This window comes from Rosa chinensis, chromosome 1, assembly GCF_002994745.2.
Source record: "Rosa chinensis cultivar Old Blush chromosome 1, RchiOBHm-V2, whole genome shotgun sequence".
NCBI classification, from domain to species: domain Eukaryota; kingdom Viridiplantae; phylum Streptophyta; class Magnoliopsida; order Rosales; family Rosaceae; genus Rosa; species Rosa chinensis.
Window position 1 is genome coordinate 41,040,386 of NC_037088.1, and position 22,758 is coordinate 41,063,143.

A 22,758-nucleotide genomic window follows, 5' to 3' on the forward strand; every position below is an offset into this window, starting at 1 on the left:
CTCCTTCTGAGGATTGGATCTGAATGGAGGGTTGAGCGAGAAGAGAAAAAGGCGGAGGCACCGTAGAGATGAGGCTGATTGCAGTGGTCTATTGGGGAAGTTGTTGGTTTTTGAAGGTTTGGGAAAGCAAAAGAAAGAGATGGAGACAGAGAGAGAAAGAAAGAATGGGACTACAATCGTTGGGAGAGAAAGAGAAAGGGAGAGTTAACATAAAAAAGTCAAACACAGCTTACTCAGACAACACAATTTCTTAATTGTGTTGTCTGAATATCACCCCTAGTGACTAGTCAGCCTGGGTTTGAAACTTTGAGAGGGAAAGTACTTCAACTTCTTGGAGGGAATTACTTTGGGTTTGATATGAAAAATTTCAATCTTTTACAACAACATATATATGTTGTCTGAATATGATCATATATTGAAAATGAAACAAGTATTGTTTTTCAGTGTATTCAGACAACAGATTTAATTTATCTGTCGTCTGAAAAACTCAGACAACAGAAAATCAGCTTTCTGTTGTCTGATGTCTGTCGTCTGATGACATTTTTGGCATAGTGATACTAGCAAGGTGTGCTAGCCGATTGGCCACACCATTTGCTTTCCGATATACATGTCGGAGTTGAAAAGAAGAAAGTATTCAACATACATCTTACAATCCTCCATAATCCGACCTATATCAGATAAATCATCATCTAATTCCCTATTGAGGGCATAAACCAGAATAGCACAATCAGTGTCCATTTCAATATCCATCCAGCCTTGGTGAATAGCCAGCAATAGACCTGCCCTTAATGCCTCCGCTTCCATATGTAATGCCGAAGATGCATATTGGAATGGCTTAGCTAGCACAGCCACACAACTTCCGTGATCATCTCGGCATACTACCCCAACTCCCCCGAGTCTTCTATCAGCATTGTAGGCTCCATCTATGTTGATTTTCAGACGGCCAGTGGGAGGGCAATGCCATTTAGCAACAGGCCTTTGCTTCAGTGTTGCTTTGCAGAGCATCACCAGCCTATAATCAGCGAAAAACTTGCATGCATTATCTACCATAAATAGTGGGTTTTATAAGTAATCCATTCCATAAAATAGCATTTCTTTCTATCCACAGAACCCAAAGTAAGACAAAAAATAGTTCCAAAGCCTGGCCATGCATGTAGTATGTCAAACATGTTTCTGACCCAATCACCAAGAGATGTAGCTTTATGATCTTCAGGATTAATATTCAAAGAACTGCGTAGCCAAATAACTTGAACCATTGGGCATAACATGAATAGATGTTTCCCATCTTTAACTTCGTCACCACACAACACACAAGACAAGTCTGGGAGCTGTACTCTTCTAGATAAAGCAGCTCGTGTGGGTGTTTACACCCGGTTTATGAACCTCCATTCCATCAAATTGCATGCTGTTGAAAAGACAAAAATAAGATAATTACTAATGATTTATTTAATTATTAGCATGGTTATCTTGATGAGGCTAAGAAGAAGAGATTTGTTCCAACTAGAAGTATGGGAGGGGAGATAAGAATTCCATGCAGCAAGCAAGAACGTTGGAACTAATTAAAGTCAACGTATTTTGGTGGTAATCAAACACTCCAAAGCAATGTAATCATGGACAATACTTATTGAATTTGAGTGGGTTTCTACTGCATGACGTGGTGCAATGCTTAATTGCATGATCAAATATTGAGAAGCCATATATCGTGCATATATGTTAGTTGATGACGTGAGCCTTTAGTATATATGCATTAGGAGTCCTAATGAGATTGAAGCAAGCAATTTGAGTTCGATGGAAAGACTTCACATCCGCTTGGTCGCCCAGCAAGTCCACCTCTATATAAAGAAGCAATCGACAGATCAAGACACACACACATCTCCAGTCAAAACTCCATCATGGGTTTCCTTTTATTTTTCTTAGCTCCAGATTAATTTCATTGTCTTTTCAATTCTTTAGTTGTTGGCTCTACTAGTTTAAGTCATTTCCCTTCGTTTTTCTTGTAATCTAGTATCGATATTTCAATTGTTTCATTTGTTACTTTTTGATAATAGTTGATAATTTTATTCTTCAAGCCATTTATTATTTTCTTTTTCTGCTCTTTACTTTATCGCTATTTACTTTCCTGCGCTTTATTTTATTGCTCTTTACCTTTCTGCACTTAATCTAGAGTTTACTTCCTTGCTCTTTTACTATCGTGTTTATTTCTTACACTAGGAGTAGTTTTAACGTAATTTTTCAGTTACCAATCACCATTTGCGACTCGTCCATTGAACAACCCAAAATTCCTTGATCCAAAGGCATCGAATCCTCAGCCGAGATTGTTCCTTCCTCGACTTTCAGTCGCTCGACGAAGTCAGAACACGCGCACTTCATCTACTACATCTACAATTGCACACTTGGCCTTCTGGCCGTGTGCTGGCACGCTCAGCATTCTATTCATTGAGAAGGACTTTTGTTCCTTGATCCCTCGGCTGTATAGGCCGAGATGATTTTCAGAGGCAACATCTTTTGGCACGCCTAATGGGACCCTAAATATTTCTAGGCGTTGTTGATGGTATCCAATTCAATCGATCACAAAATGATTTTTCTGAACCAAATCTTGTCTTCAACATAAAGCCATTCCACGATGCATATGAAGACGATGAGCCAAATTACGACTACAATGACCTTGAACTTGGGGGGCTCACTGACCACCGTTTGGTAAAACATGAGATTCCTACACCTGAAGAAACCATGTATACTGACATGGTAATTGGAGACAAAGCCGATGTGATAACGACAATATCGGCTAAATTAGAATTGAAAGTCCAAATTAACCACTACTTCGCCACTGGGGGGCTTGAGAATTCCACCTACGTAAAGGCTGAAGAGTTCAATGATCATTCCAAATACCCATGTTCAACACTTTGCGGCTTTAAGCACCATGAAATTCATGCCGCGAACATAGGAAGTGTAGGATTTAAAATTAAACATTGGTGGCCACCTCCTAGTTGGCCATGATAATGATGTCCTGTAAATCTCTACCTTGGTTTATTTAGATTTCAAAATAATAAAAGATGAACGAACGGTAGCCGTATGTTGAATTGAGGAAGGTGTCCATGGCTAAAAGAATGGAAGTTTAATTTAGAGTGAGGAGTGGTCATCGAAGATAAGTGCAAAGAATAAGATTGTAGCTGGAACTTATTCATGTTTATTTTTTGTTTTCTTATCTTTGATGTTTCCTAACGACCAAAGTCATGAAGGCCAAAAAGGAATCAAACAAACAGTCGCTGCAAATTTCAAATGTGAAAGAAGAAATCAAGATTGTGAGGCACGGAGGAGCAATCGCGGCTAGAAACGCATCCAATCTTTGATCATGGCAAGAAAAAATGGTTCAGGCGAGTTAATCGATGGCCTTAAGGCCACTAGAAGGATGCGAACTTCCAAAGACTATTTCAACCTTGTCTTTGTCCTCCTTGTTGTACTTAGACAAGGAAACCTGAGCTCCAGTACCTGCCGATCTTGCAAATTTTTAAAGTTTGATAAAAATTTCTCAAAATCCGGGACGGGAATTATCAAGCTAGCTAACATTCAATAATGGCTTTGGTTTAATATAAAAGCAATTTGTTTTTCATAATCTTGGAAGTTGGTTGATGAGAAGCTGAGATGAAGCCAAATCTAATGGTAAGGACAATGATTTTCAAATGCTAGATTAATTAGTCATGCAGGGAGCATTAATTGGTGAGGTTTCATACATACATGGCTTTCGTATAGAAAGACAACCGGCCACATGCACCATTGGTAAGATCTGCTTTAGTTTAAAGTTTTCTACTTTCTAGTCACTTGTCTTACTTTGACCAAGAGATATATATGCGGATGCATGAAGAGTGAAGAAGTTGATTTTGATCTCTTTGCTATGATTCATGATTTATGATTAATAAATCGAGTAGATTTTCAGAGAATAAGAGCTTCCATTTCCTTAACCATTCGGCGATACTTGCCGATGCTCAAGAAAATGGGGGGGCTATGTTTACACCCGGTTTATGAACCTCCATTCCATCAAATTGCATGCTGTTGAAAAGACAAAAATAAGATAATTACTAATGATTTATTTAATTATTAGCATGGTTATCTTGATGAGGCTAAGAAGAAGAGATTTGTTCCAACTAGAAGTATGGGAGGGGAGATAAGAATTCCATGCAGCAAGCAAGAACGTTGGAACTAATTAAAGTCAACGTATTTTGGTGGTAATCAAACACTCCAAAGCAATGTAATCATGCACAATACTTATTGAATTTGAGTGGGTTTCTACTGCATGACGTGGTGCAATGCTTAATTGCATGATCAAATATTGAGAAGCCATATATCGTGCATATATGTTAGTTGATGACGTGAGCCTTTAGTATATATGCATTAGGAGTCCTAATGAGATTGAAGCAAGCAATTTAAGTTCGATGGAAAGACTTCACATCCGCTTGGTCGCCCAGCAAGTCCACCTCTATATAAAGAAGCAATCGACAGATCAAGACACACACACAACTCCAGAAACTCAATCCATCAAGCTTTTCTTATTTCGTTTTACCTTTTGCTTAGGTAGAATTTCCGTCTGCTACTTTAGTTTATTTGCTCTGCTAGTTACAATCTCAGTTACTTTATCTTTCTTGTAGCCTAGTATCAATTTCGAATTGTTCTCTTTGTTTTCTTTCAAACAATAGTTGATAATTTGCAGCCATTCCAGTTTTTAGTTTCGTTGTTATTATCTTTTATTTGCTCCTTATTGTCTTTATGCTTTACTTGTTTGATCGTGTTATTTACTGTTTTCGTAGTCGCATAATAGCTATTACTCTCATATTTACTCATACTCTCACAACCGCACCTAACTCACCTGACCTTCAGCCACCAAGTCCTTAATCTAGAGGCATCGAACCGCAGCCGAGAATAAGTTCCTTCCTCGGCTAACAATTGCTTGATAAGTCAGATCTACATCCACTACACCTACAGTTGCACACTTGGCCTTCTGGCCGTGTGCTGGCATGCTCCGCATCTATGCATCGAGAAGGACATTTGTTCCTTGATCCCTCGGCTTTATAGGCCGAGGTGATTTTCAGAGGCAACAGTGGGTAAATTAAATTCCCTTCACCAGACGCCATGTATGCATTCTTATTTTCGAGAAACACCAACCTTCCATAATTCTTCCGAAAACCATCAGTAGTCACATCGCCGACACTTGATGAAGATGAAGACGCCCTACTTTGCATTTGCTCAGTTAACCGAGCCACATGATGTAGGACGAGATTTTAGCCAATTTCAACAAAAAAATCTTGAAAAGAAAGAAACGTCTTCACATTAAGAAGAATAATTTGAATATCGGAAATTGGTATTCAAATAGGCTTCTTAATGATGGAATTAATCATAAGTTACTCTTTTGGATATATCGGGATTCTCGAACAAAATCTTGATTGGGATTCCAAGCGTAATATTTTTTAGTATCTAAGATTTTATTTCCGATTTTTATTTAATCAGGTTTAATTAGGTTTCCTAGTTTTAGTCTATAATAAATTGTTATTTATGTTTTCTAGTTATATTAGGTTTATGCTATGTGCCCTATATAAGACACCTCTTAGATTGTAATTTTAATTCAAGTTATCAATAAAAAAACCAAATATTAGAGAAGACTCTATTTTTCTTACAGCTGTGCCCGTAATTGCTAGTGGATTCTACCTCATCTCATATGGCTTTCGACGCTTGACGGAGCCTCTTACTATCGTGTTCACGCTTCCCGCATCATTTGGTATCAGAGCATGTCTCTCATGTCTCTCTTATTTACCTCGATTATCCATGGGTGACGAACGTACAGCCCCAATTACAAGAGCAGATTTGGATGCCCTCACTGCCCAGATGACTACTCAAATTGCTGCCATGAACACTCAAATGGCAGAATTTTGTGGGTTGTTGGAAGGAAAAAACAACAACAACAAATGTAACAGAGGCGGGGAAGGACAACGTGCTAGAGCTCCACGTGGTGGTGGAGGTGATATTAACTATGATTCTGAGGTTCTCATAACCAAGGGTGATATTCCTTACTTTTCTGGTCACATGAGCGTGGAGGATTTTCTGGATTGGCAGGTTGAAGTGGATAGATTCTTTGAGATCATGGAGGTTCCAAAACACAAGTAGGCTAAGATGGTTTCTCGAAAGCTAAAAACAGATGTTGCTTATTGGTAGGATCAATTGCAGAGTTCTCGTCAGAGGCAAGGAAAAGAGCGTGTTTGAACATGGAGGAAGATGAAAGGTATTCTTAACGAAAAATTTTTGCCTAGAGATTTTTGATTTTTTCGATCAAGAATTACCCTCCCAAGGTTTTTGAGAAGAAGTTAAAGTCCAAAGAATTTTCTTTGCCTGTTGAGATTAATAGTTTATCTGAAGAAAAGCCAGAAAATTTTCTGATGGAAGAAACTCCACAAGAAATCATCCATGATGATCAAGAAGATGTTAAAGATGAAATTGCTCATGAAGACATGGTTATTTGTAATGGTGAAGTCTTGGATCATGAAATAAATCATTCAGAACCCGATGTCATTCAAGAATGCAACCTTGAGCGCCAAGAAGAATCTACTACGGTTGCCTATGAAATCCAAAATGCATATGATAGACTCATCTATGGTGTTGGGTTCATGATTGTTCCATCAGAATATGCAGAAGATCCGGCCAATAATCTACAGGTTCAATTGTCTAATTTTTTCTTAGGTCTTTTGTCTACCTATTCTTGTCCTTTATTCAAGAGGAACTCGAGGGCGAGTTCTTTCATAGTTGAGGAGAATGATGTAGGACGAGAATGGACCCAGTTTAGCTGAAAAACCATAAAAGTAAAGAAGCGGCGTAGAATCAAGAAAAGTGATTGAAAAATAGGTAACTCACGCGTAATCAGGTTATTAGCCGCTAGAATATTCAAGAAGATTTGGTTTTGGACTTTTCGGGTTTCTCGTGCGAAAAGTCAGGTTTTGATTTTGAATCAGATTTGACTAACTTTTGGCCAGAATGTCCGTTTGAGACGCATGATAGCTTTCCAGAATGAGAACGACGAGATCTTCAAGACTCACTTTAGTGAGCCCTATCAGATTTAGGCCAAAATGTATCATCTTAATTATCCCATTCGTGATTTAATATTTTTAGGCTGGTTTTTACATTCTTTTTATTTTAGGTTTTCTAGTTTTTTTGGATTTGTTTTGTTTTAATCCGTGGGCTTTAGGGTTTTATTGTTAGTCGCCCTAGGGTTTCTTTTCCCATATATAAGCAACCTTAAATGGCTGCAGAACTATCTTTTATCATATTATCAATCAAAATTGAGAGTTTTCTCTTTTAACTCTGGTGGACTCCAGAATCTTTATTTTAGGTTTATTGCTGGTAAACCTAGGTTACAATTCCGACTGCATCAGGAAATGATGCGGGAAGCGTGAACACGATAGTAAGAGGCTCCGTCAAGCGTCGAAAACCATATGAGATGAGCTAGAATCCACTAGCAATTACGGGCACAGCCGTAAGAAAAATAGAGTCTTCTCTAATATTTGATTTTTTTATTGATAACTTGAATTAAAATTACAATCTAAGAGGTGCCTTATATAGGGTACATAGCATAAACCTAATACAACTAGAAAACATAAAGAACAATTTATTATAGACTAAAACTAGAAAACCTAATTAAACCTGATTAAATAAAAATCGGAAATAAAATCTTAGATACTAAAGAATATTACGCTTGGAATCCCAATCAAGATTTTGTTCGAGAATCCCGATATATCCAAAAGAGTAACTTATGATTAATTCCATCATTAAGAAGCCTATTTGAATACCAATTTCCGATATTCAAATTATTCTTCTTAATGTGAAGACGTTTCTTTCTTTTCAAGATTTTTTGTTGAAATTGGCTAAAATCTCGTCCTACATCAGTCTCCTCCACTTGAAAAGAACACGGCCTCGAGTTCCTCTTGTATGCAGCTCGATCTTTAGTAGGAATAAAACATGATAAGCCATCAACTTCAATATTCTCGAAATTAAAAGGTATCACCATGAATCCAATACCGTAGACAAGTTTAGAATAAGCATCTTGAAACTTGAACTCCTCCACTTGAAAAGGAATGGGCATTGACTTCTCCTTGGGTTGATCTTGAACACAATTAGGCATGCATGACATGGATATCGATGTGATGAATGAATCAGCTTCCTTGTCCTTAATGAGTTTCTCTTCAATCTTCAAAGTGGCTTCTTCATGTTCCTTTTCACACACCTCAGGATGGTCATTCTTATTGTTCTTCCTTCCTGGCTTGATTTTTATTTTGTGTGACTCCCATCTAAATAAATATGTGTTGTCTTTGCAATAACCACCTTTGATGCTTTCATGCCATGGTCTTCCAAAAAGCACATTAGTGTCGTCCATGTCAATTACATGACAAGTAATCTCTTCTTTATAAAATTTTCCCATAGAGACAGAAACTTTACAAACCTCTGTTACTTGTGCATATTCATCCTCTCCAAATGAAATCCAGTATGGATCACTCAGCTTCACTGTTGGTAATTGAAAATAATCTACAACTTTGTTTGCTATAAAGTTCTCTCGTAGACCACTGTCAATTATTACAGAGCATACCTTGTCTTTGATGACACATGTAGTTCGGAAGTCGTCGTAATCTGGCATTGTGAATATCCAACGTTCCATGTTTTTTTTTTTCCTCTTTTTTTTTTTTTTTTGGATTGATGAGGTTGTCGGAGGGTGAATCCCTTGGCATTTTCCTCTTCAACGAAACTTTATTTGATAAATACTCTACGACCAGCGTCGTTGAGGTTGGTGGTAGTGAACTTCTCCCTTGGATCGTCGTCTGCTAAGGAGCGGGCGATACCCGCTCTGATACCAAATGACCCAGTCGGAATAGTAACCTAGGTTTACCAGCAATAAACCTAAAATAAAGATTCTGGAGTCCACCAGAGTTAAAAGAGAAAACTCTCAATTTTGATTGATAATATGATAAAAGATAGTTCTGCAGCCGTTTAAGGTTGCTTATATATGGGAAAAGAAACCCTAAGGTGACTAACAATAAAACCCTAAAGCCCACGGATTAAAACAAAACAAATCCAAAATAAACTAGAAAACCTAAAATAAAAAGAATGTAAAAACTAGCCTAAAAATATTAAATCACGAATCGGATAATTAAGACGATACATTTTGACCTAAATCTGATAGGGCTCACTAAAGTGAGTCTTGAAGATCTCGTCGTTCCCATTCTGGAAAGCTATTATGCGTCTCAAACGGACATTCTGGCCAAAAGTTAGTCAAATCTGATTCAAAATCAAAACCTGACTTTTCGCACGAGAAACCCGAAAAGTCCAAAACCAAATCTTCTTGAATATTCCAGCGGCTAGTAACCTGATTACGCGTGAGTTACCTATTTTCCAATCACTTTTCTTGATTCTACGCCACTTCTTTACTTTTATGGTTTTTCGGCTAAACTGGGTCCATTTTCGTCCTATATCACCACATAATAACCACTCTTGACATTATATCTTCCAAGCTTTTCAAAATGCCACATAAGTCTATCAAGTCCACCACCCAAACTCAACGGAATGCTAGTGACCAAGTCTGCCTCATAATTAGTAAAGAGCTCATCAATAATGTCTTCAATCCAGCAACCATTGTCCGCATCTATTAAATCAGTTACTCGTAAGTCCTCTGTCCCTTCCATGATAGTAGAGAATGGTTTAAAACTATAAGGGAGAGGCAGCCAAGGGTCTGACCAAACAAACACCGCCTCCCCATTCCCTACCTGACATCGAAGTCCCTTTAGAAAAAGCTCCCTACCATACATGATACTTCTCCATGTGTAAGAAGCACCTTTGATAGAGAGACATGTAAAAAATCAGAACTGGGAAAATACCGTGCTTTCAACACTTTAGCCACCAAAGTATCTGGATTACACAAGAGTCTCCAACCCTATTTAGCTAAGAGAGCCTGATTAAATTGCACCATAATCCAAAATCCCAATCCACCCTCTGATTTTGAAGTACATAACTTGTCCCAAGAAAGCCAGTGAATTTTTTGTTCTGAGGTATTCTTTCCCCGCCAGAAATTAGCCATTAATCGATGCATCTCTTCACATAAATTCTTGGGAAGCTGAAAACTGCTCTTGTCGCGATTGGTCAAATGTTGGTCAAACATTGGTCAACTCCTGGTCAAACCAAGAAACGTTGATCGGACGATTACTTAATCGTCAAAACTTTAATATTTGCTCGATGAGTTATTCACGATCAATATGTCGGAAATCAGGACTCTAGTTACCTGAGGAACAGAAGGTTCGTGACTCTTGGATTACGAGAAGATAAGCATCGGAATCCAGGTAGTGGATTCAAAGCCTTACTCAGTTGGTTATTTGCATGTTTCTATGAAATAATGCATGTTAATTTTTACGGTATGGTTGTGTTAAAATGCAATGCAAACTAACCGTTCCGTGTGAGTTATTATTGATGGTTTGAGATCGAAGGGTGGCAGTGACTTCCTTGGGTTCTGTCGGACGGTGCTTTAATCATACTGACGACTTGATTCCATATGTGTAGCTAGGTAGCGGACGCTCTCACGTGCTATGCTTATTTGGTTTACAAATTGTGTGAGGTTAGTTCATGTAGTGGGTTTATGGGACCAGCCATCAGGTAATATGTGGTGTCCTGTTTATTTAAGTTTCATGCATCGATTTTTGAGTCAGAAAGTGACGTTCTTTAAAACAATTGGTTCAGTACGTTTTATACTGGGTAGCCCAAAAGATTATTTTATTTTTTCGGTTTTCATATCTAGCCGGGGTACAATCCCTATTGAGTAGCGAGGACGAAATCTCACCCCCTATAACAGTGTGAATGCAGGTATAGTGCACTGGTGAAGGGATAGTAGCGGATGGAGCTCGGTGTCCAAAAACAAGTTCAATCAATCTTTGTAATGGAAACCATGTTCCAGATCTAATATTGATTTCTAATTCATTTTCCAGAACTTGTGGGAAGTTAGAATGGTGTTGGTACACTGCTAAACTCTTATTTATCGAAGTTTGTTATTTCTCGAGAAATCCTTCATATTGAATTCTCGACGAATAATTTGGGTTCAGTAGTTTAAAGAATTTCACCTCAAAATTATTTTTATGTTTCCGCTGTGCATTTACAAAAAATAACTCAATAAATTGCCTTACGTTTTTTCTAAAATGTAAATCGAAACTTTTGGTTTATGTTTTAGGGTCTCGTGGCATTGTGACACGCTCTAGCTGGTGAGGTGCAGTTTGGGGCGTTGCACCAGCGATCGATCTTCTCCTCCAGACCAGTCTTTGACTCTGACCACCTCCGTTCTTCGATGTTTTTCTAGTAATCTCGAGCCTGCTCAATCTCGTAGTCGATCCACAGCGTCGCATGTTGCTCTAAGGCTTTGGTACTGTGGCTAATTGAGTCAGTCGGCGAGAAGATTAGCTTTTCTAGTAAGGAGGTTTATGGTTCGGTCGCCATTGCAGACACAATCATCTTGGAATTGGGAACGCGGAAAGAGCATCCTCCATAAATTCATTAATCTCTCTCCCAATTTGCTTTTTTTTTTTGGGAGAGAATGAGTGAAAATACCAAAATATCCTTTGAAAAATGAAAAATGAAAAATGACATAAGGTTAATGGAGTTATTGACGGCGTGTACCAAAAGTGGGTCGGGTTTTATAGTCCAGGTACCAAAGTGTAATTAGTGTAAAGTGAGGAACCTTAATTCACAGTGACCTTTAGTTCATGTACTGTTCGAAAAATTCTCCTTTTATTATTATTCTAAGTTATATTTTTACTTTTAAGTTGTTATATTTGAAGAAAAAAATAAAAGGGTTAAATACTGTTTACTCCCTGAACTTTCAGGGAAAAAACAGTTCAGTCCCTGCCTTTTCAATTTCACATGTTTACTCCCTCATCTCTTAATTTTGGACCAATAGGTCCAATTTGTTATTCTCCGACCAAAAATGTCTATTCTACCCTCAAAATTTTTAATTAATTAATTAATTTTTTTTGAAAAGATTTTTTTCTCTTTTGTTTTGTTTTGTTTTTTTTTCTTTTTTTGATTGAGCTGATGAAGAGAGGTTTTGTGTTTCGGATTGATTTGGTCGCTTTAGAAATTTTGATGTTGAAGGAGAAGAGAGGTGGAAGAAGAAGAGATAAACAGAAAAGGAAAAAAAAAGATAAAATAAATAAATTAAGAAAAAGAAAAAAGATGAACTGAGGGTATAATAGACATTTTAATAGAGTTTTTTAACGGAATGGACCTATTGGTTCAAAATTGAGATATGAGGGAGTAAACGTGTGAAATTGAAAAGGCATGGACTGAATTGTTTTTTCCTAAAAATTCAGGGAGTAAATAGTATTTAACCCAAAATAAAATTATATTTCAAGTTTGCTGTGGAGATCTTATTTCAATTGTTTGCCTTAGGCCTCCCAAAAGTCAAGGCCGGCAGCCGCTACCGTGCTCACAGCTCGTAAATCCTAGCAAAGCAATTGTTTTTCTGCCGTAACTCATTTAACTAATACCTTCATTCTTGTCTTGAAAAAATACTTTTCTTTTCTTTCGTTAATGATGACATAAAGTTTTTCCTTGGAAGTGTCCATATGACAAAATTACAACATGACATGATGGCACTCCCAATTAAGCTCCCTTTGGTTCAGCGTAAGCCCCCATTAAAAAAATAATAATAGTTAGATGGAACTCATAGAAGTTAGATACATGCCATATTAGCTAGTGAATACTTTAATTGGCAAGGCATCGAATTTGGAATTGGACTCGGATGAGTGGGAGGATGAGATCAGTCCTCTATAGACGGCCCAAGTAGCTAGATGGAATCTGTGCCTCCCATTCTTGTCATTATTCCGGCAGTATCAGACCAACACTCGATTTCGGTATCAAACACTAATCATTGTCTGCTTACGTATTAGTGCCCTAATTAAACAATAATTTTACTAACCCTCTCAAAACTCCCCCAGGTTCCTCTTCAATTCACAAAAGTACCACCTCTCTTCCACTCGGTTAACTGTGCCAGTCCAACCATGTCCAATTGAAGCACGGCTGTGTTGGCCATGCATGAACTGAGCAATAGTGCTCTTTGGTCCTCGAAGGCTTACGGGAAACAATTATTGGGGCTTAAATTATAGGTTTCTAAATCACGAGCAGCTTGGATGCAGAGAGTTGTACTAGATGTCTGGTCATGTGAATTAATCTTGGGAGTGTATATCCCCAACAGAGTGGCAATTTTTTAAGTGAAAGCTTTGTAAGCCCACGTTTTATACACACTTGTTTTTGGACTTTGATTGGAAAAACAATAATTTAGTATATACAACGTACCGTTTTTAAAATTTGTTGCCGCGCGTAAAATAATTATACACTCTACCTAATGAGGTTGGTCTAGTGAAAGCATACTAGGCTGCAAGTGAGGCGGATGTTGCAGGGCTTCTCCTGGTAATAGGAGGTCCCTGATTCGAACCCCAGCTTGTAAAAAAATCTCTTGAGGAGAGACCATAGCCAAATTGCTCCTACCCTCGAAGTGACAGCTCACTCGATCACTATTTTAATATCCCAAAAAAAAATTATACACGGGAGCATATTAATAGTGGCTACAAATTGGTCACTCTATTAAAGATGAAGAATATTTTTCTATTCCAATGATCAGATCTTCTTTCATTGAACTATCGAACATCGGTTAATCTATTTCATTTAATTCTATTTAGGAAGGTGATTAACAGCTCCATTGATTTGTTAGCTATGAGTCTATGACGTTTGCTAAAGAGATGAATTAACGTATAAAAAATTTGACTTAATAAAGTAAACTACCATCTATCTCATTTCATAGTTGAAAAATTTTAAGTTCGCCAATTAAAAGCAAAAAGATCAAGAGACAATAATAATGAAATGTAAATATCTCTGGACTGAAGGATGATTTGTTCTCTATTTAAATGCAACTCTTGCCATAAGCCCCATAACAGATTAAAATAGGAAAAAGAAGAGTAAACCAAGGCATTATGTCTGCCATTTGATCTCCAAATTTCCGTCTCCATGCCCTCCATTACACGAAAAATATGACCCACCATGCACATTCATGGGGCACAAAATTACCAGCAATGCTACGGAACCAATGGCAAATCTGTAGTTAGATGAAACGTCTAATGGCAAATGTGTACCAACAAGGCAACAAGCCTCTATATAATTCCGAAGCATAATGCCATCAGTCTATCACCATTGCCACCTCCTAAAACTACAAAACCCCCAAAATGCAAACCAAACACTTCCAAATCATTGTTCCAAAACCAATATTCCCCTCAATGATAAATCTACCGGCGGTGCACATCCCTCCTCCGTCGACGCCGCTGCTTAAACCTCCACGTGCCATCTCCATTTCCACACCCAACGGAAGTACTACTCCGATCACCACTGTTTCGACCCCAGACGTGGTCGATGACTCCGTTGCCGCATTCTGGGACTACCAGTTCCTCTTCGTCTCGCAACGCTCCGAAACAACCAAACCAGTGACACTCCGAGTGGTTGAAGGCGCAGTCCCGCCGGAGTTTCCTTCCGGAACGTACTACTTGACTGGACCGGGGCTCTTCAGCGACGACCATGGCTCCACTGTGCACCCTTTGGACGGTCACGGCTACCTCAGGGCTTTTAGGTTCGATGGGAATAATGGGGACGAGGTGAAGGTCAAGTTCATGGCCAAATACGTGAAGACTGAGGCGCAGGTGGAAGAGCACGATCCGGTTACCGGAGCGTGGCGGTTCACGCACAGGGGGCCTTTTTCGGTGTTGAAGGGAGGACAGAAAGTTGGGAACACTAAGGTGATGAAGAATGTGGCGAATACTAGTGTGTTGAGCTGGGGCGGGAGGCTGTTGTGCTTGTGGGAAGGTGGCGACCCGTATGAGATTGAACCGGAGACTTTGGCTACTGTCGGGAAGGTCAAGCTGATGGAGGGTTGTGATCCGGTGGTGGTGAGTGGTTGCGGTGGCGGTGGCGGTGGCGTATGGGATGTTGCTGCGAGGTTGCTGAAGCCGATTTTGTACGGTACGTAATTTTGCATAATGTTATAAACGTCAAGACAAATGGTGGACAAAACAAAGTGAATTGCCTTGTAAAAAGAATATAATAAAATAAAAACTTCATATCATTCTTATTTAATAGAAAGGGACATCAGACATGTAATCTGTTGCTGTACAAAATATGGGCATATGTAATTATGTAGCCTTATTAGAAACTAGAAAACATTTTATAAATTGATAAACCCATGTTTTAGCTAAAATTGTTGTTATATATTGAAAAATGGAGTGCTAGGAATTTCTTGGGTAGCTCTAAAGTCAGATCTGGTGTGTTGTATGATTGTTGTATAATAGCTAACTTAATATATTTGGGCACACATTACTTGTAGATGTACAATTTGAATTTACTTCAATTCAATTGTTATTTGCAGGAGTATTTAAAATGCCACCTAAGCGACTATTGTCTCATTACAAGCTGGACACTTGCAGAAATAGGCTTCTTATGATGTCGTGCAATGCAGAAGATATGCTTCTGCCACATAGTCATTTTACATTTTATGGTAATACTTGAGAGAGAATTTTTACTTTATATATTTTTCAACTTTGCGATCTACCTTTTGAAATAAATTTTATGGTTCAATTTTTGGTTCAACATTCCGGAGTTTGAACATAATAGGATAAATTCTGCACCATCATAAAAAAATAAAAATAAAAGAGAATAAATTCTGTATTTTCACAAGAATGAATCTGTTTAATTAAACTTGCTGATTTTGAAAAAGAAAAGGAGTGATGATATTCTTTTTTCTTTTGGTTGCAGAATTTGACTCAAGTTTTAAGGAGGTGACAAAGCAAGAGTTTGCCATCCCAGATCACTTGATGATCCATGACTGGGCTTTCACTGACACTCATTATATCTTATTTGCTAATCGCATCAAGCTTGATGTTGTCGGTAATTTACCACTGATCTTTATATTTTAGTAGTACTCAGATTCATTACTATGATATTCATTAATCACATAAGTTAAACGTGGATTCGTCCTATTTGGATCTTAGTGATCTGTAATTTAATAATGAACTAATCAAGGCATCTAGATATGCTTGATATACTATATTATTCGATCAATTAGATTTTTCTTTGTTACATAAAATCTCTTTGAAATAGATATCTATGAAAGCTTAATCATAATGCTCTACAAATTGATCAGGTTAAATTTTTAACACTAATTTTATGTATGTTCAAATATAGGTGCAATGACTGCAGTCTGTGGGACTACACCGATGATAACAGCATTATCAGTCAACCCTAGCAAGGACACTTCTCCCATATACTTGCTTCCTCGCTTTCCCGATGAAGTGAATTATAATCGAGATTGGAGAGTGCCTATTGAAGCTCCTTCACAGTTTTGGCTGCTACATGTATGCAATGCCTATGAGAATTTGGATGAGAATGGGAATTCGGAGATCCAAATACACGGTTCTGCTTGCTCTTACGAGTGGTTCAATTTCCAAAAGTTATTTGGTAATTATTAACCTGATCTCATATACGGAATCAAATTTAATCACACTACTTATATTGCTTTCTGGAATTCCAAATTAAGATGCTAATCTAATGTTTTGCTTCTGCGTGGACAGGATATGATTGGCAAAGTGGTAAACTAGACCCTTCGGTTATGAACATAAATGGAAGCCAAAGCAAGACATTGCCTCACCTTGTTCAGGTTTTTTTCCTTTCTTAACTATAGCTGATGCTCTAGAGTACAATTCCATAAGTTACATAGTACTTTTTTTTAAAATTAACCGCAAGTTAAAAAAATAAATAAAAAATAAAACTTATATATACACACACACACACACACGGGTTCTTGGTTGACGTCCGTACCTAAGTTCCATTCCCCCCCCCCCCTTTCCGATCACACATTTAGATCTTAATCGTTCAGTTTTTAGGTCTTATGTATAGATCATCTCTGCAAAATTTCAGTCAAATTGGTGATCGTTAAGGCATTCAAAACTGCAATTTACAACAATGAATACGAACGGTTCCGGTTCGACAGATTCGGAGCCGTTCGTATTCATGGTTGTAAATTGCAATTTTGAATACCTTAACGATCACCAATTTGGCTGAAATTTTGCAGAGATAATCTATACATTAGGACCTAAAAACTGAACGGTTAAGATCTAAATGTGCGATCGGAAAGGGGGGAAAATGGAAATCCGTACCTTTTGCTTAGGTACGGACGTCCGCACCTGAGAATATATATATATATATATGAGATCAAACTTCTCCAACAAGTACAATTGTTGTCTAAGCCTATAGGTTGTTTAGATCACACCCCCACATATGTGGTGAATTTTCAAGTCATACATATGGACAACTTATATTAGGTGATATGAAGCCCGTGTGGCTGCAATGTATTCACACGTGGGATAACCCACTCTGTAACCATAATGAAGTAATTTGGGCTTGACATCTAATATCAATTGGCAATAGATGACATGACCCATAAACTTATATGCTAAGTCCTCATTTTTCCATGTGAGATTCATACTCTCAACATGACAGACAACCTTTAGAAGTTAGGACGTGCTTATCATGATATCTTGCTCACATGGTTTCGCCTTCAAAATAGAAAGGATCACTTTATTTCCGTGTTTGATTACAAGTTACTTGTCTGGCTACAAGGCTCGGCTATGAACTTGATCTATGCATTTTATTAATTTTATGTTCATATTTAGGAGTAATTCTTATATATAACACGATTTAAAAGAACTGTACATTTAGGTTGAGTACTACTTACGGATTTATGTCATTTTTCATTCAAAAAATCCAGGTTTCCATCAACTTGGATGCCAATGGGAACTGTCAAAGATGTGATGCGGAGCCTTTGAACAAGTGGAACAAGTCATCAGATTTTCCAGTGATCAATCCAGCATTTTCAGGCAGCAAAAACAAATACATATATGCAGCAGCTTCTTCGGGTTCTCGCAGTGCATTGCCAAGCTTTCCATTTGACATGGTGGTGAAGCTGAATGCTTCAACTAAATCTGTGCACACATGGTCTGTTGGTAGTAGAAGATTTATCGGAGAACCCACTTTCATCGCCAAAGGTTCTGAAGAAGATGAAGGTTACATTCTTGTAGTCGAGGTAATTTTATTCAAGTGGCAAATTATCAAAATCTCTCAATTTTTCATATTCTGTAGCACCTACTTCAACTTTAATAATAAGGTCGACTTACGTACATAGATATGATATGCTTGTATTAATTGCAGTATGCAGTTGCAGTTCAAAGGTGCTATCTGGTTATCTTGGATTCGAAGAAGATTGGAGCAGCTGATGCACTTGTGGCAAGACTAGAAGTCCCCAAGCACCTAAATTTTCCTCTTGGTTTTCATGGTTTTTGGGCTAGTGACAAGTAGTTTTCTTTTGCCTTTTGGCAATTTTGGAAGACTGGATGCACATAATCTCACCCCAATGATAACCTGACATCGTTGGACTAGTGCTAAAGACTTGGTGTCAATCCAGTGTATATTCACCCAAATTTCTTTTGGTATTAAGTGGCTGCGTGGTTAGATTCTTGCAAATAGAGAGCCAACTTCAATCTACAGTGGACAGTGAAATGAGCAACGACCAAAAATGAATTCTATCACCGAACTGCCACGCAAGTGAAGAGATAGATTACTCAAACTAATATCACCTTGTACTCGATTCTTTAGGTCGATAATGTAGGTATATTCTTATGATCGATTAAATTAATTTATAGGCTATTAATCGTCCTCAAAACATATTGATATATCAAGTTTGAATTTTTCAAAAGATGGTCGTAATTAGGCCTCATCATATGGCCCTTGGGCCCAAAGCCCGCCCGGCCCGACCCTTTTTAAAATAGGGTAGGGTATGGGTCATACAAATGAAACCCGACCCTACCCTACGGCCCGACCCGATTGAGCTCTTTAGGGCTAGGCCCGGCCCGACCCTAAAAGCCCGGCCCTAAAATTTAAAATTATATTTTTGTTATTTTCTATTACAATATTACATATTTACATGTGTAAAAAACTATGGGAGTTTTGATGAATTATTTGAATCTGTACAAAATTGGTCTCTTAAATCGAGTTTATGTCTTTAAGGCCCAAAGGCTGAAGGTAAGAAGCCCAACTGTCCAAGTCCAACTCAAGTAGCAATAGGGCAAAAGCAGACCCTAGACGGCAGAGTAGCAGACGCTATCCCACTTTCACAGTTTCACGCTGTCGAGTCTCTCTCAAACATAGGCTGCCTCTCTCTCAAACCCGATGTTCCTTCATCAGAGTCCAGACCGCCTCTCTCAGCCACCACGTACGGCAGACGGCCATACGCTATCCCAGTATCTCGTAGACGCCAGGTGAGCTTGCGACGAGTCGGATCGAAGATCGAGGTGGAGTAGATGCTAGGCAAGCTGAGGCTGTGATGTTGAGTGAGGCGAGATGAGGACGAGTCGGAACGAAAATCGAGCCTGGGGAGCTTGCGACGGATTGAAGATCGAGGAGTTTGCGACGGATCGAGATCGAGGAGCGCCTGAGGGTGTGAGGAGCTTGTTTGAACGTTCTTGTTGACTCGAGCTAGGTTCGAATCTCTCTCTGTCTCGAGCTGGGTTGATGAGGTAATCTCTCATTCCCGTTTAGTTTGTTGATGTCGGTGATATTATGTATTGATTATTGATTAGCTAAACTCTGTTTATATCTGGTTACATCCTTTATCCTAACCCTTTTCTTTTGTGAGTGTTATAAGTTTATAACAGTGGAAGAGATGAAAGCAGTAACAGACTTGCAAGGAGGAAGAATTGTGTTTTCTATTAAGTGCATAGTAGCTATTGCATTCGGTACTCTTTTTACATAGTTATGGTTCAATTTGAGTTTTTGAGTGATGTTTGTGGTTTTCTGGTTAGGTTGAGAGAGAAGGAATAAGAAGACTCTCAAATTTGAAGAAGATGCCGGCAATATTGTGTGTGACTAATTTGGTGAGTGTAGTCTAAATGTTTATTTCTGTTCTTGGCAATGAAAGTTATCTTGGTTGTTGAAACATATATGATCTATCACTACCCAATTTGTATGGAGTGGGTAAGTTAGTTTATATAGAGTTTTTTTATCGTTGTTCACAGATTCCCAATGTTTGATGTTTGATGTGCTACTGATCACTTATATCTGATCTCTTTTACCACATGTTGGATTATCTTGCTATTGCATTAATTTGTAATGTTTAATGTGCAGGGCTGCACTTATGTTGTACAATCTTTCATGGAATATTTGGCACATCGTACTAAGGTCATCTTGTTACTGATTGATGTCGTTGGTGAGTGTTCTAAATTCTTGGTTACCATATAATTTGTTACATCAATTGATCATGATTTAAGAATATATGTCTTTAATGGATTGGCGTGGAACTTTAATGTTGCAGAAAGTGAAAATGAACTGAAATATATGTATGTATTGCACTATTGCAGGTTCTCTGTTTAGTAAGAGATGAAGGAAGTTTAGCTTAAGAAGGAAGATTGCAAGTGTTAAATCGAACACTGCTTTAATTTTCGTAAAGAGATTGCAACTTTTGGTAATTGATGAAGAGTGTTTGTAGCCTCAGTGGCTCAGTCTCAGTGCAATTTCAATGAGAATGTGTAATTAAAGGTTCAGTGGGATTTGAAGTTATTCACAGTTCACTTATTTGTAATTAGCTTAGGACCTCAGGTTCTCAGGTAGCCTATTCTCAAGTATGAACGTATGATGATTGAAGTTGTTTTTCAGTTTGGATTTTTTTTTCCCCTTTTCTTTTGAGTTTCAGACTATTGAGTATATGAACGATAAAGTTTTGCCGAAATTCTATTTTATGAGAGTTAAACAAAGGCTCGGCCTGACCCTATTTGAAAAGGGCTAGCCCAGCCTGGCCCTTGCGGAATGAGCCTTAAGGGCGGGTAAGGTCTTACGTATTGAAGCCTCGGCCCGGCTCTAAATTTGTTGACTTGGTCAAAGCCCAGCCCGGCCCTACCCTAAGCCCTAAAATTTAGGGTAGGGCTGGCCCTAACCCGGCCCATGATGAGGCCTAGTCGTAATGTGATCAACATGGAAATCATCAAGCAAAGCATGCTACTTTGGGCTAAACAATATTTTGGGCCACACATATTGAATCTTTATCATTAAGCATTCTCAGTCACTCTCAAATTCCTTAACAAATTAGGAATAAAGAATTTAAATGGGCTAGACAATATTTTAGGCCACAAATATTGCCCACTAATATCTAAAAAATTCTCAATCATGGATTTGTAAAATTACAACAAACATTTTGTCTGTGTTGTTATCAGTCTTTTCACATGAACAAACAACTAAAAGAAAAATTAGAAAATAAAAGCACATATTGACAAAATAGTCACAAGAAAAGGAAAAAAATAAATAATATTACTTTATCACTTTTTGACTTTCAAAGCATGTCATTGATTTTGATAATGCGTTCATAAATAATAACTTTCATAATAAAGTCCTTTTAGGTCAGTATACACATTTATTTCAAGACCGTAGAATGTGAAAATTAGAGTAAAGTCTTTTCAGGTCAGCATGCATTTTCACATTCTATATATGGTCTTGAAATTGAGAGGAAATCACCAGTTCCAAATTTGCCTGTTCTCATTCTGTCCCACATGTAGCATTTAGACACCGGTTTTATAACATAACAGAGCTTAACTCCGTTACTCATATTTACTTTTATTTTATACAAACATAAAAACACTCGCTGCATCCAAGGATTGAATCTCCCTTTTTAGAAGAACCGATATATCATGGGGGAAAATATCTTATCTTCTATCATTTCTGCGAAATTTCTCCGATGTCGACAAATATCTTCGATATATAAGATATTTAAGATATATCCTAATAAAATGAAAAAATATATGTAAAATTTGATGGAAAAAAACAAAGAATAAGGAGAAAAAAAACTCAATTGTTCACAGATAAACATACATTATGGAATATGAAGATTATGTGAGGGTGTGAAATTTTAACAACAGTTTCTAGTCAGGATATGACCTAATAAAGAGACAAATTAAACTTTTAGAGAAAAATACCTCGAAGTGAAACCTCTTAAGGCAGATTCGGGTGAAAAGAAATCCCTTTAAGACGAATCTCAGTGTGGAGAAATCCTCTCAATGCGAATCTAGATGAGAAGTTATAATTCTCTAAATGCAAAACTATGTGGGGAGAGATCTCCTCAAGGTGAATATGGATGAGGAGAAATCTCATCAAAGCGAATTTGGGTGAGAAGTGGAATCTGGGTAAGGAAGAATTCCCTTAAGACGAATATGAGTGAGAAGAATTTATGATGGAGCAATTTCAGTAAAAGAAAACAAACTTGATGGAGCCATGTTTCATAAATTAACTCATTGTAGTTTAAAAATTTGGTGGAACAACCTAGATTCTCTTTCTAGATGTAGATGAAGTTGACATTCATATCTATTTATATGTAAATCTAACAAATTAACTCTTTCAGAAAAGATATATTTTCTAGAATATCTCCGATATATCCCCAATTTTTCCAACATTTCATTTTTTTCAAAGTTCCAATAGATATGTAAAAACCGATATTTTAATCTTTGACTGCATCCTTCTTCATTGCCAACCAAACCAAACAACCATCCCAATCAGTAAGCAAACAACTACAACCATGGATCCTAAAGGTTTCTAGAAATTTCTGCACCTCTACTAGTT

The 22,758-nt window shown here is 37.7% G+C and overlaps 1 protein-coding gene across 1 annotated transcript; it reads left to right on the forward strand.

The window, feature by feature from the left end:
- Positions 1-14,263: 14,263 nt before the first annotated feature.
- Positions 14,264-18,795, forward strand: LOC112185678 (carotenoid cleavage dioxygenase 7, chloroplastic). The gene is made up of 7 exons (XM_024323959.2): positions 14,264-15,069; positions 15,473-15,601; positions 15,859-15,990; positions 16,288-16,560; positions 16,674-16,759; positions 17,870-18,184; positions 18,310-18,795. The coding sequence occupies exons 1-7, from the start codon at positions 14,283-14,285 to the stop codon at positions 18,454-18,456; spliced, it is 1,869 nt and encodes a 622-aa protein (XP_024179727.1). The 5' UTR covers positions 14,264-14,282; the 3' UTR covers positions 18,457-18,795.
- The last annotated feature ends 3,963 nt before the right edge of the window (positions 18,796-22,758 follow it).

Bases quoted from the DNA above. Each gene is read 5' to 3' on its own strand.
- LOC112185678 (XM_024323959.2), top strand. From the start codon at position 14,283: ATGCAAACCAAACACTTCCAAATCATTGTTCCAAAACCAATATTCCCC. The intron at 15,070-15,472 runs GTACGTAATTTT...TGTTATTTGCAG, and splicing joins GCTGAAGCCGATTTTGTACG to GAGTATTTAAAATGCCACCT. The intron at 15,991-16,287 runs GTAATTTACCAC...GTTCAAATATAG, and splicing joins CATCAAGCTTGATGTTGTCG to GTGCAATGACTGCAGTCTGT.